General features: G+C 37.8%; 1 protein-coding gene and 1 long non-coding RNA gene across 2 annotated transcripts in view; both read left to right on the top strand.

Moving 5' to 3' along the window:
• The first annotated feature begins 538 nt into the window (after window positions 1-538).
• LOC136345782 (uncharacterized) overlaps window positions 539-13,229 on the top strand; it is a 52,748-nt gene continuing 40,057 nt past the window's right edge. Inside the window, exon 1 of the long non-coding RNA XR_010733205.1 lies at window positions 539-762. This is a non-coding gene — a long non-coding RNA (uncharacterized lncRNA). The remainder of the gene's footprint in view (window positions 763-13,229) is intronic.
• On the top strand, window positions 7,089-7,947 carry LOC136345706 (GS homeobox 1-like). The gene has a single exon (XM_066294241.1). The coding sequence runs from the start codon at window positions 7,108-7,110 to the stop codon at window positions 7,801-7,803; it is 696 nt and encodes a 231-aa protein (XP_066150338.1). The 5' UTR covers window positions 7,089-7,107; the 3' UTR covers window positions 7,804-7,947.

The raw sequence follows: 13,229 nt of genomic DNA on the forward strand, positions 1-13,229 counted from the left end.
TGGGAATGATTGTCCCGTTTTATTATTATTGTGGGAGGGGTAGTTTTAATAGTCGTGCTTGCAGGGATGAGCTAAAAGGAAAACCAATTCAAGTATACTATTAAATCAATGCAAAAGTTCCTTGTCTATGCTCGTCTGTTGGTATATCGATTATTTTTAACGTATTGAAAGACACCCAGGAAATACGGGAGAGGTAAATTCATGACGCTGAATTTTACTAAATGCATTTTTATGTCTAAAAATAATCCCACGTGAATTAAATAAATATATTTGGTATTAATATAATTATTATAGCCCTGTGAGGCACGAGCAACTTCAAAATTTCACAAACACGACGTATCAATGACATCATTTGCTCCAGGCGACACCAAATGCACACCGAAAATCCTTCATGATTCATAACGCTCCATTCCAAAAATCCTCGCGCCCTCTGTTAGCAAAAATGTTATTTAAACTGATGCGTTTGTTGACCAATCAGTTGACAAGATTTTAATGACGTCTTGTCTTGATTGTTTCTTTTAACAGAACATGACGAGCGTAGTTTCAAGCCTTAATATTCCTGAGTATAAATTAAATCATATTGCAGTTTAAGACCGTTTTTAGCGCGAAATCCCTGTTTTCAGTGCAGCAGTATTAAATTTTAGGTCTTAGTTTATGGGAAAACTACTACAATAGCAGTGACTCGGTGATTTCTAATCCAGTTGAAGCGTTCCAAAGTTCATATTCTTGGGGTACACAAAGGCGTCCATTTATGAAATTTGGGTAAGTTTTATTTTAGAAGTTGTTCCCTCTGTTAAATTGAGGAAGCTCCGAGTGGAGTTTTCCTAAAATCAGGGTCCTTAAGGTATCTTCTCGAATATGGTTGAGTTTCTGATACCTTCAAATAGATACATATGTCCTGTTAAGACCTTTACATAACATTCAAGTGGGAACAGAGATTTATTATGTCGTGTATCCACGTTCTACGTGCCATTCAGGAACGGGTTCATCCGAGGTCGCTCCCGAGCGTTCCTGTATGAATCTTTTCTGTCTACCTTCCCCGTATGAACTACTTTTTAACGAAATTTCTACTAATTCTGTTCTTAAAAAAATTAAAACGGATAATTGCCCCACGAAACACAAAATAATACATTATAAATGTAGAAACGGGTTGCAGGCAGCGAAGTATTTTATAAAGTGCAAGAGCTGCAAAAGCTCTTATACATGATTGTACAATATTTTTTATCACAAATGCAGCTACATTCCAAGTAATGGTCGCTTTTAGGCATAAGGAAGGATCATGAATTTGTGAAAGTGTTTAGATATGCCGCAATTGAACTGTCTATAATATATATTATTTCCGTAGTAACCATACATGCATAATAATAATAATAATATGTTTATTATGATGCATACATCATAAAATTATTATTTACAGAGTAAGCAGCTAAAACCATTATTTATTCATCAGAATAGGTACGCGAGCGTAACGAGCGGTAAGTTGTTGTTGGTAGTTTAAGTCTCAAGTTTTGTACCAAAGTACGTTTAATCTTGACTAAGTTAAGATACAAATAATAATTAATTTTTATAAAATTGTATTTTCGATAGTAAGTGGGTTTGAATACGCACTGTCAAGGATGTCAGTGGATAAATGCATTTTAATGACTAGTGAATTGAATAAAAAGAATTTTTTTAACCCTAGAACCCCGGAAAACTGAATGTTACAATTAATGGTTTTTGTATCGAAAAGCGTGCATTTTGATACCGAAAAATTCCATACTCCCAATAACAATGAACTCTCAATTTATATTTAGTAATATTTCATATTTAATATCTTTCCCAACTGCCATATACAAATAAACGCACACATCCTCCCTTTTTCGCAATTGAATTCCGAACAAATATTACCGCATATATGCCTTTAGGTCAAACATTGTTCCTTATTGTTGCAGCTTAATCCAAATCTTGTTTTATATGTTTGCTCAAAGTATTAATTTTTCGCCCCATCCATTTGTAATAATTGCTTTGAAAGCAAATTTGTATGACATATTTACTTAAGACCGTTTACATACAAGATGCAGTTGCTTTCAGGTAGAATGTAGAGCAACTTTAAAATGTTAGAAATGCGCCACTTAGCACTTAAAACTTGAAACTCCTGGAGCAGTTTTATTCCTAGAGTTAAGCGAACAGTGCAAGAGAGAAGTTTTCCCGGAAAGTAGTCCTTAGGGTTTAAAGGATTTCATCTATTTTTATTTCTTAGGAGTATATAACTTTTCTTCTGATAGAGCTCGAAATTAATACCAAAATCAAGCAGATCTGCTTATCCTACTTCCTTAGTCCTTAGAGATCACTCATCCTTGAATCTATTATACAAAGTTAACTACCCTTAATTATAGCAAAATTGTAACTGAAACCCTTAATTAATATTCATAAATCCGGCTGGATAAAGTAAGGGGTTAATGAACAGGTTTTGATGACAAAACACTCGAAACTAAGGTGAACTCTCTCAATTACCCTCAACCCTACTGATGCTTTCAATGAAACAACATTTCATTGCGTTTATCGATTGCAATCTCATCCATTATTTCATAATTAAATGGCGACTTAAATGGGGTAATTGGAGGTTGCCAAAACGTAACAAAAGCTGATTTGCTACCACCCTGTAATCAGACACTTATTGCTCCCGGGAAGTTTCAATGATTGAGAATCAAATTGCATTGATGTCAAAGTGCTTCCTAAAAAGCTTTGAAAAGGGGATTTTTAAATGGCTAAATATAAGCATTAAGGCAACATTGTAACAAAACCGGTGGGGTAATATCCCTTTAAAGGTCATTAGGGCCTTATCATTGGGTGCTGAAAAAACTGTTAAAGTCAGATAAGGATCGCATGCGTGCTCTGCTATAAATTACTATTCATCGCAGAGTTACAGTCTTCGGCATGAACAAGTTCAAGTGTTAAAGGGCGATATTTGCGTGACCTGCAGTGGCGTTACAATTTTTACTAAATACTGAGGAAATGGAAAAAGTTAACTCGTATAGGAAAATTGTGCACACCCATGTGAAACGGCTGAACCCATCACGGAAATCATAATTTACAAAAGTTTTTCTGCCACTTAAGTGAAATTTTACGATGCATGCCTAACGTACACGCCACATACACGAGGTCAAGCTGTAAAACTACCAGCAAAATTTTAGGAAACTCCGACACTTGAGTCTCTGGTCCTGAAGAGAGATGTTCGAATTTTCTGCTGTCCTAAGGAATATTAAAATGATTAGAAACAAGGAACCCTTTCTGTAGTTACTTGGGTTCATTAAAATTTTATCGTCAGCGATTATTTTCAAGCCCTCTTTTTCGTCTTATGCTTCCTTGAAAGATGAAGTATCCCTTTGCTTTATTTGCTAGCCTGTCGTCGCAGAGGGATGAATTCTTCCGAATAACGTCCGATTGTTCCTGCTTAGACTTAAAGGCAAACTCTTCGTGAAAAAAATATTCAAAAGAAGGTTAAAAGATGGTTTTCGAGTGCTCTAACATACATTTAATTACTACAAAAAGTAACTATTTAAGCGAAAAATAAATATTTGCGATTTTCGGAATTCGTAATACATCCGGGAAATAATATTGTTCTGATCAGAGCATTTTTTCATAACATAAAACGAACAATAAGGGCAGAGTTGCAATTACAGACTGTTCGCGTCAAAAACTCATAAAACTACTCTACGAGCAGAATTTCTTGATAAAAACGTGCTCTTCTGAGTTCTTCATTAGCTCAGGTCAATTAACGATTTAATATAATTCTGCTCGTTTGAAAATATTTTTTGGACTAATTTAGACCCGAAAAGACACGCATTCAGGAAATAATGTCTTTGGTTCTTACGTTATAATACCAGCAGAGTATCCCTGTGGTTTGAGGTCCAAACCCCGAATTTGCCCCTTTCCACAACCATCAACTTAATGTCAGTCAAATCGAGCAGCACAAACCACTCGAGTATAGAAAAGTGGTAGATCCGGGGTGTCTTTCCCTTGTAAAATATCAAATCGATGCCGGGAATGAAGTGGAATCTCTTTTCGTAATGGTTTCAGTTCACATTTTAAGTGGGTTATGGCTCTATTGTGATGTTAAACTATTGCATTTGAAGGATGTGTGTATGTGCCTGAAATTGCTGGAAACCGTGGTGTAGTTTGGGTCTAAAGTTCTTGTTAAGTATCGTCGCTGAGGCGTTAATAATGAAGTGTCGCGCCCTAACAAAGCCATTCATAAGGGCGGGTTTATATTGATAATAACGTTTAGTTGTTAGCTCATGAAATTACGTATTTGTCCTTTAGTAATTGGCGAGCGATCTATTATAATTTATCAACTCACGTCAGTCGTTTGTTGTGTTTCGAGCAGGTATGTCGGAAAAAAACGTTGCTTATGACGAGGCTTCAGGGGAAATTAGGCATGAATTTATGAATATAACAATCACAATAAAAGTCGTCGAAAAGGGCTCTTAAGAGCGCTAAGTTTTGTTTGTTTGAGCTTTAATAATGCAATTCAAACTTAGATCCCTACAACAAGGTCTTAGAACACTATTTGTCCAAACAAGAAAAGAAAAATATTTATCAGGGAACTCGGGATTGCAGGAATTTATCCAGGGGGACTTCGACTTACAGTTGTTTTCCTTTCAAACTTCGAAAATGTCTTGGATCCGGTTTTCCGATCGTCGGGCCATTTTGATCAAATTTTATTGGAAGTTTTCTTCTTTGGGCATTTCTCCACTGGGAAAGATGGGATCCAACATTTATCAATATAGTATACAGAAACTTTCTCACACTTTGCCAGTACCGTGTAAAAGAATCCCATCGATTACCTGTAGTGGGTACTTATTGAGGAGAATGCAGCAAAATTTACTATAAAGCCAGCCGATTTCAATGCGAAAGTACTTGACTTTTCTCCAATCCAAAAGAGCTCTTTTACAAATTTTTGCCTTTTAAAGACCGTTTTTATGAATGAAATGAATGAGTTGATACCTGCCATGAATACCCCTGCAGTTTCATTCATAAGAATATCCGCTAATATATTTTAAATTCTGTTTTTGCTTTGTATCCCCCAGCACAGTAACCATTAGATTCTTCGGGGATTTGTGAATGATTCTTTGCATAATGGTATACTATTATGCTCAGGTGTTCGGTTTCTTGCCTTTTACGAAGGAAGATTTATTTCATTCATTCATGAGGTTTTGGAAGACATACAGTCTGGGGTGCAAAGATCCACTGAAGTGGGCGTTTTTGACCGTTTGACATAAATCAAACTATTTCAGTTGAAAAAACCGCCTCATTCTTTAATGGTCATTGGCCTTTAAAATGCATTTCCGCTTTAGATTATTAAACTACATTTACTAGAGCAAGTCATCCTAGAATATGGAGTTCCATTTAGCATTCAAAGGGCAAAATGTGGAAATTAAAACGTATTTCCGGGACATCAAAAGAGCCACATTGTTCGGCTCATCACAAAGGGAACCTAACTAACAATTCGTTGACACATATTTGATGGTTTGCCCTTAGTGAAGACCGTTCTAAGGTTTCCGCAGTTTAATCTAGTTCTTTTGTGGTTTTAGAATTAATTCGTTTGAAGGATTAAGTGGTGGTTTAGCCTCGTATGTCAACAGAGATAGAAGCACTTTCAGATGCTCAACAGTCGTGTCTTTCTGTCTCAGTTTCTTTCAAGTGCCACCCTGTACGTTCGCTTTATTTCTATAAAAATTTTAGCTAGTTTTCAGAAGTATGTCTATTAGAAGCGAGCCCTTAGAAAATTTCTTTTCAACTGTCAACACACGCACAATCCCGAGCATATGTCTGTTAGTTCAAAATGGAAAAATACATATCCGCCCATTTCCATTAGCATAGCTTACGTCCTTGAGATGCGATTAAGTTACATAAAAATTTCAGCCCTGCCGTAGGCGCCTTTTACACCTTTAATAGAAAAATGAACCCTTGAGAATTGCTTTTAATCGACATAGGACGATTTTTAAATTGGGTTTTCAAGATTAAAGAACCAAGTTAGGTTTTCACTTGTTCCCTCGTGAATGCGATACTGAGTTTTGGTCGATGTATATGAAAATTTTAACTCCCTCTTACAAATGTGTTATCTCCCTTAGTTGAAAAGTTGATTGATGAGAACTACCGTTAGTCAATGACGGAAATTTGTTTTATACTTCGTTTTCAAACTTAAAAGCTAGAGGAGTCCTTTGCACCTTCACTCTGTATACGTACGGGCCCTCAAGATGTCATGGATTTAGGTGTCTATTGTTTTTAAGCGGTATATTACCTCATGGCGGAAAAAATCAACCCTTAAAAACGCAACTTTTTCGCCGTTCTGAATTTTTTTTAAATGTGTTTTCGCACTTTAGAACTCAGTCGGTCTTCCACGCGTTCGAGATTTATATGGTTTCTTGAACATTTTTTTTTCGGCACCAAATTCTTTCCCTTAGTGAAAAGATTTAGTGCTGGAAAACAGACGTCCATCGGATGTAGTGTACATTGTGTTTTGAATCTTATAGACGAGTCTCCTTAAACGGCCCTCATGTGAAACATCAAGAATTAACCGGCGAATGTATGAGACGCTTTTGAGCAAAAGTGATGCGTAGGTGATTGTCCGATAAAGCGCTTCTGAAGTACGCATTGGTGATTGTGCTTTCAAACTAGTTCACGGACGAAAATCCTAATCATGCCTAAGTAAATAGCGATTCGTTACCAAATGAAATTTAGCCCTAAATCTTTACAAAGTACTGAATTCAGAAAAAAAACTATTCGTATATGCTGAAAATAGCCTTTAAACATTATAATAGTCTTTAATACCACCACCAAAACTATCAAAGACAAATAATTCTCCTTCAACTACCATCTCTCGCAACCCTAAACCTTTAATACATATCATCCCATCGCAGGCCAATGTTTGCCTAGTCCAAGCCCTAATTTGTTTTTGGCATTGTGCAAGGGCACTAAGTATACACCTTTACACTTCTTTCAGGGCGGGGCCACGACCGGTGGTCGGGGGGTGGGATGTTAAGAAGGGGATGATTTTAAAAGGGATTTTTGTGTCGTTACTCTTCAGTTTAGTAGAGAGTGTTCAGTGCGTCGTACCTCAACAATATGGAAAAAACTACCAATATTGCCTCCAGGAATTTTTTCGTGGAAAGTTTGTTGGAGGGAAGTGACTCCAGTAAGCCTGCCCTGCGCAGACGACCTCCGCCACCGATGCCTAGGGGTGGTATTCCCATGATGTTGCCCTATCCTGCGGATTATGTGAATAATTACATGTCGTTTTTTCCTTGGATTACTGCGCAACAGTTCTATTCCGGAGCTCCGCCAGTGCGACCAGTTCCGATTCTCCCTCAAGTTCTACCACCAGTAGCACCTCCAGCACCTTCAACCACAAGTTCCAGGTTCTCGGAAGGAAGTCACTTCTCCCCCACCAGAGATATTTCCCCGAACAGCAGCAGGGAGTCCACTCCAAGTCCTCAAAGGTCCCCTTCGCAAGAATCTTCGGACAAAGGGTCGTCTTCGAGCAAAAGGATAAGGACGGCCTTTACTGCCGACCAACTGTTGAATCTGGAGCGGGAGTTCGCTGCTAATAAGTATCTGTCCAGACTTAGGAGAATAGAGATAGCGAATTGTCTGCGATTGTCAGAAAAGCAGGTGAAGATTTGGTTTCAGAATCGGAGGGTGAAGCACAAGAAGGATATGGAGGACTATGGAGGGAAGAAAGGGTCTGGATGTTCCAACTGCAGGAATTGCAGCATGTTGCCAAATTCGAGTTGTGATGACATCGATATTTTGAATGGTTGAGTGTATTTATGTATTATAGAACCTTGTCTGTGATATTAGTTGTAAGAAAGGTTACATTATTTAGACTTAAATATCTGAATTTCCTTGACCAAACGGTGTAAATTATTTTTGAGAGTGATGAGGTATTATGTATATTGAAGTGAATACTGGCTGTACATTTTTGAATAAATAACAACTTGTTCTGTAATTTAAATAAACGTATTTTTACAAAAATTTCGATATTTTATTTAAAAATTGTTACGTGCTTAAATTTTTTAAGTATTTATCCAAATAAAACGAGAGCTAATATTCTGTAGTTTTGAGAAAAATCTGGGACTCCAACATGTTTGCAAAAAGGCTAAGTGCAGGTACCGCCCATGTCTTTGTGCAAAGCAAAGAAATGGCTTTAGTGAGGATGACACAAAAAATTAACTCAGAAAGTTTGTCTGAAATTAGCAACAATTAGCAACAACGCTCTTACTGTTGAGGAGTCACGAGATAATGTAACTCCGATAATAATGGTTGAAATCAAAATGGCGGATAAAAAAAACTGCAGAGTTACCAATGTTGAGTATACGCATAACAGTTGTATTCATTCCTATATGAATAACACTATGCGATAAATACTCAATAGGATTAAAGATTTCTCATGTATCTCCAGAAAAATATTGACGAAAATGGCGCTTTTACTACTTACTGAAGATAAGTTGCCTAAATTTTATTTACAAAGTAAGTCGCACTTGATTAAATTTGATATCTGAATTTACGGCTCTAACTAAACTAGATACATTCGCTAATAAACCTTCGGACACAGAAAAAACGGGGTAAAACAGAGATACGAACGACTTCAGTGGTCGTCCGCCCTAAACAACGTTCAATTTTCACATTTCCACTAGATTATGTTCCAGTTAGTGGTGTTTGTATTGCCAAGCTTAGAACAATTTTAATAAACCCCCTTACAGCATGGGATCAAATAGATCTTCATTAGAGCAAATTAGATGCCGGCCTGTATTTTTATCTTGTTAACATCATATGCTGCTAAGGCCCTTTATTACACTTTTACATTGTATGTCCCATATGTTGTGATTAAAATGGTTTCCATTACGTTCCACTGGCGTAGAGCTTCATCTTTTTTGTATAATCTAAAATGTGCTCTACTGTAAACGTCACTGAAGAAGCTCCACCCTTATTAACGCTTATTAAGCGGCCTCGTTGAAAAGGAGCCACCCCAAGGGGTGACAACCCCAATGTATGGTTAGTAGACAATAAAATTATTTTATATTGGACCCGTTACTTTTGTGCTTGCACAGATAATGTTCTGAAAAGATTTAATTGTATTCTATTGTGCTTTAAAAATATGTTTGAATTTATAATAAGTGGAGATGGGCCATTATGGGTTGTGGTTAAATTTGGTATGTCGCAGGAGGTCTGCATGGTACACCTTGATATTGTAGAGACACTTCTGCATTTCCGCAAATCACCCAACCGACGATCAGTCCTTCGTTAACATCCGTGAAATGTCGGGAAGAAAATAAATGATGCGAACATGCCCTTAGGAATATAAAAGGGATAGTATAGTACTCCAAGAGTGTATCATATATAACGAGGCCCAAAACGCAACCTTTTGTCACCTCGCGCCATTCAGGATTGTATCAATAACTCAACTACAAATGGATTGGACACACTTACTTGTATTTGTACCCGCAATTAGAAACACTAGGTTGCAGTTTGCAGTACCAACTAGGGGCCCATCTTATTGTGCTCACCGTGTATTTCGAATGGGATTTTTCAGGGACGGATTCGAGAATTTGCCTCCTGAGAGTCTCATCAAAAGATCCGTTTTTCTCCGGAGTTTTCTGAACGTCTACACCCCCTTGCCAACGTTAGTTTAATTGCACTATAACCTGAGATTTTACACTCGAATCGGTAATCTGTTCTTCCCAACATGCAACTCGTTTCTGCCAATGTCTTCAATTACCCCTTAAAAACAAAGTCTTACAACCGAATTGGTATTATTTGGGGATTTCCCCCTAGAGTTTGGTTTTGTTATTCTGGAAGAAGTTCGATTATTCCTCAGTACGGTTCTGGGGCAGCCGCCCTTATTGGCGGTTGTTAAACAAATTTTATTGCCTTTTTTGGGATTCACCCCGAAAATTTTTTTCAATAATTTTCCGGTGATTTTACGTTCGACTGATTTCGAGGACCAGGTGGACTCTCTTCGTGTACAAAAGTCTCGCGCTGTTATTGTTGCCCTTTTATTAGTTGATCGGATTTTTGTAAAAGAACCCGAAACTGATGAAGCGTCAGGCCGTCTGGCATTTGTATGTTTTTGTTGCCTGCTCTCGCTGGCCACTCATTTCGTCTATTTAGTTTCCACAAAAAGCAAATTATGAAGGTAATAAATTTGGAAAAAATCACTCGGGCGCACGTAATCCCAACACGTGTATCGTTTGCTGAAAACATGATTAATTGGGTTGTATTTGTGCCTCTGGTATTTTTTTTCCCCCGTAATCAAATCAACGTCGGTGGAATAATTTAAAACTTTCTAAATTTCTCATTTAGGCTGAAAGTTACTGTCTGAAAGCTTGATTAACATTAAGTTGCTTGTTAATAAGCTTAACCATTTTTCCCTCCGGAATTATTAAAATTCAAGTCAAACAAGTTAACAGCTATCCCAGCGAAATGATGTTGATTATCCTGATATTTTGCTCTGGGCTATTTTCCTTCGATTACTGACCAGATTAGAAGTTTTAGATCGATTTTCGTTTAAATCCAACCTTTGCAAACGTATTTAGCGGATCATTCTACTGGCGGAAAATTTGAGAGAGAGACTTTAATTCGTTCGTTGGAGATTATTAGGAGATGTGCCTTAAACAATTTGAGGATGAGGTCTTGAAATGACCCGCGAGAAGCTCAAAAAGATTTTCGATTGAAACAAATTTTTAAATTGTGCGAACAGCTTGAGAAAATATCTTAAAAAATCGTCAACCTTCGAGGTAATACCGACAATACTTTCATTCTTATTCTATTCTACACTGGCGAGCATAAAATTCGGGTCACTTCGAAATTTTCAAATATAAATGTATTGAAAGAGAAGTGATATTTTTCGCTGGCATAGCGGCATTGCTCCATGAAATTTCGGATCATTGGGAAAATGTTTACGGTTCTGCATGGTTCTACCATGAAAAAAAAAAAGATTGATAAAATACCTTCAATATCTATGCATCCTCTTTATCAGTTCCATTCAATTGTTGTTCACTTTAGGCGAATTGGTTAAAGGTATTCTCTTTAACTTCAAGTTGCGCTAACAGTAGAAAGGCAAAAAATGCCAATTAACAGTGTGATTGCAGCAAGAATTGTAGCCGCTTTAGAAGATGGCAGAGGGCAACGTGAAACTGCCAGAAATGTCGGAGTTAGCCTTTCCAGTGCTCAACGCACCTCTCAACGTTACGCAGAAACGGGGTTACTCACAAGGAGACAAGGATCAGGCCGCAGAAGAGCAACCACAGCTAGGGATGACCGATTTTTGGTATCTGCAGTTTTGCGAAATCGCACCGAGACCGCGGTTTCACTGCGAAGTTATCTTGAAGAAGTAAGAAACGTTAACGTCAGTGAATGGACGGTACGTAGGCGATTACACGCTGCCGGATTATCCTCTCGGAACAGGGTTACAGAACCTCCACTTTCTCGCGTTCATCGAATTGCTCGATTACATTTTGCCCACGAACACTTACTTTGGACTTTGGAAGACTGGAGTGCCATATTGTTCTCAGATGAATCTCGATTTTGTCTTACTGGTTCTGATAGACGTGTGAGAGTGTGGCGACTACCAGGCGAGAGGTTTGCCCAAGCATGTATAGCCGAACGTCTTCCATTTGGTAGAGGATCAGTTATAGTCTGGGGAGGAATCTCTTCTAATGCCCGTACGGAGTTAGTTTTCATTCAAAATTGATCCCTAACTGCGCACAGGAACTTGCTGGAGGTCGTGCAAGATCATGTCATGCCGTTCATGGGGTTTCTGGGGGATAAGTCGATTTTTATGCAAGACAATGGCAGGCCTCACGTTGCAAGAATCGTGACCGCTTACATGGATGAGGTTCAAATACGGAGATTTGACTGGCCTGCGCGAAGTCCCGACCTAAATCCCATGGAACATGTTTGGGACGAGATGGGAAGACGTCTTCGCAGTCGTGTACCCGCTCCAAGAACGGCTAGGGAATTGCGAGAATTTCTTCAGGAAATATGGGAAAACCTACCCCAGGATGTTATTCGCAACCTCATTGAAAGCATGTCCCGACGCTTGCAGGCTGTCATAAACGCTAAAGAGAGAAATACGCGATATTAATGTCATTATGGGTTTTTTTCCGGTAGCACAAAATTGTGTTCAAAAATGTTACAGTGCTTGGGTAATGGACACCTGTACAATACATCGGTTATTTGCGTACAGGATCGTGTTTTTTTTACCATTTACCCTTAACAAGGTTAAAGAACCTCAGAATTGACAAAGGCTATCCTTTTTTATTTTTTTGGAAGTTAGGAAGGCAAAAATTTCGAAAATACTAAAGTGACCCGAATTGTATGCTCGCCAGTGTATTTTCTGTTCAGTATTGCTATCATATTATTCTATTCTTTCCTACATCTCATACTTTATTTGTTTTATGAAAATTTCAGGTTACTTCAGGCATTGATCCTAGATTTGAAAAGACGGAATTTGTGAACAATAGCTAGAGAACACTCGGGGGTTCTACACCGTGTTTACTACATACATTTTTAAAATGTCAATCTCAAGTGCTACGAAGGCGATCGCAAGCGATATTCATAGAGAATTTGATAAATCTCCCGTTCGGTTTAATAATTTTCTCTTCTTAAATTAAACATTTAAAAAATGACTATACACAAATCGCCTGAGTTCAATGACAATGATAGACCTTAACAACCCGAATGATCAGTCTTGATTTCAAGCGTTTCCCGTGTAACATTCCCAATGCCTTTCTGATAAATATCGCAAACCTTTTATTCAAAGAATTTTCATGGATCGTAGATTCGCTGAATGTGTATGAAAGGGAGAATAGGCGGTCTTCTTTGAGCCATTTTCTTATCTGCACCCTTTCATTGATTGGAAAATTGTATGCGTGATTGATATCTGAAGATATCAGGAATCACCGTTATTTTCAGCTAAATTACGCAGAAATCAATCTGACGGAAGAAAGTCCATTAATGCTTATTGTATTGTCAAACTTTGGACGCAGCTGTTCTTGCGTGCATCTCATTACTCAACGCCCCTAAACAACTGATTTTTTTCGTAACGTATTGCCGACAAAAAACTGGTAATTTATAACTGCAATTTGCAGCCTTTTTGTCAATTAGATAGTACCTTTTCTGGGTGAAAAATAATCCCAAAAAGTGGCGAAGAACCCTGATAAATTGGCAACTATTTATTAAGGGTG

The sequence above is a fragment of the Euwallacea fornicatus genome, chromosome 21, assembly GCF_040115645.1.
Source record: "Euwallacea fornicatus isolate EFF26 chromosome 21, ASM4011564v1, whole genome shotgun sequence".
Lineage (NCBI taxonomy): Eukaryota > Metazoa > Arthropoda > Insecta > Coleoptera > Curculionidae > Euwallacea > Euwallacea fornicatus.

Bases quoted from the DNA above. Each gene is read 5' to 3' on its own strand.
- LOC136345706 (XM_066294241.1), top strand. From the start codon at position 7,108: ATGGAAAAAACTACCAATATTGCCTCCAGGAATTTTTTCGTGGAAAGT.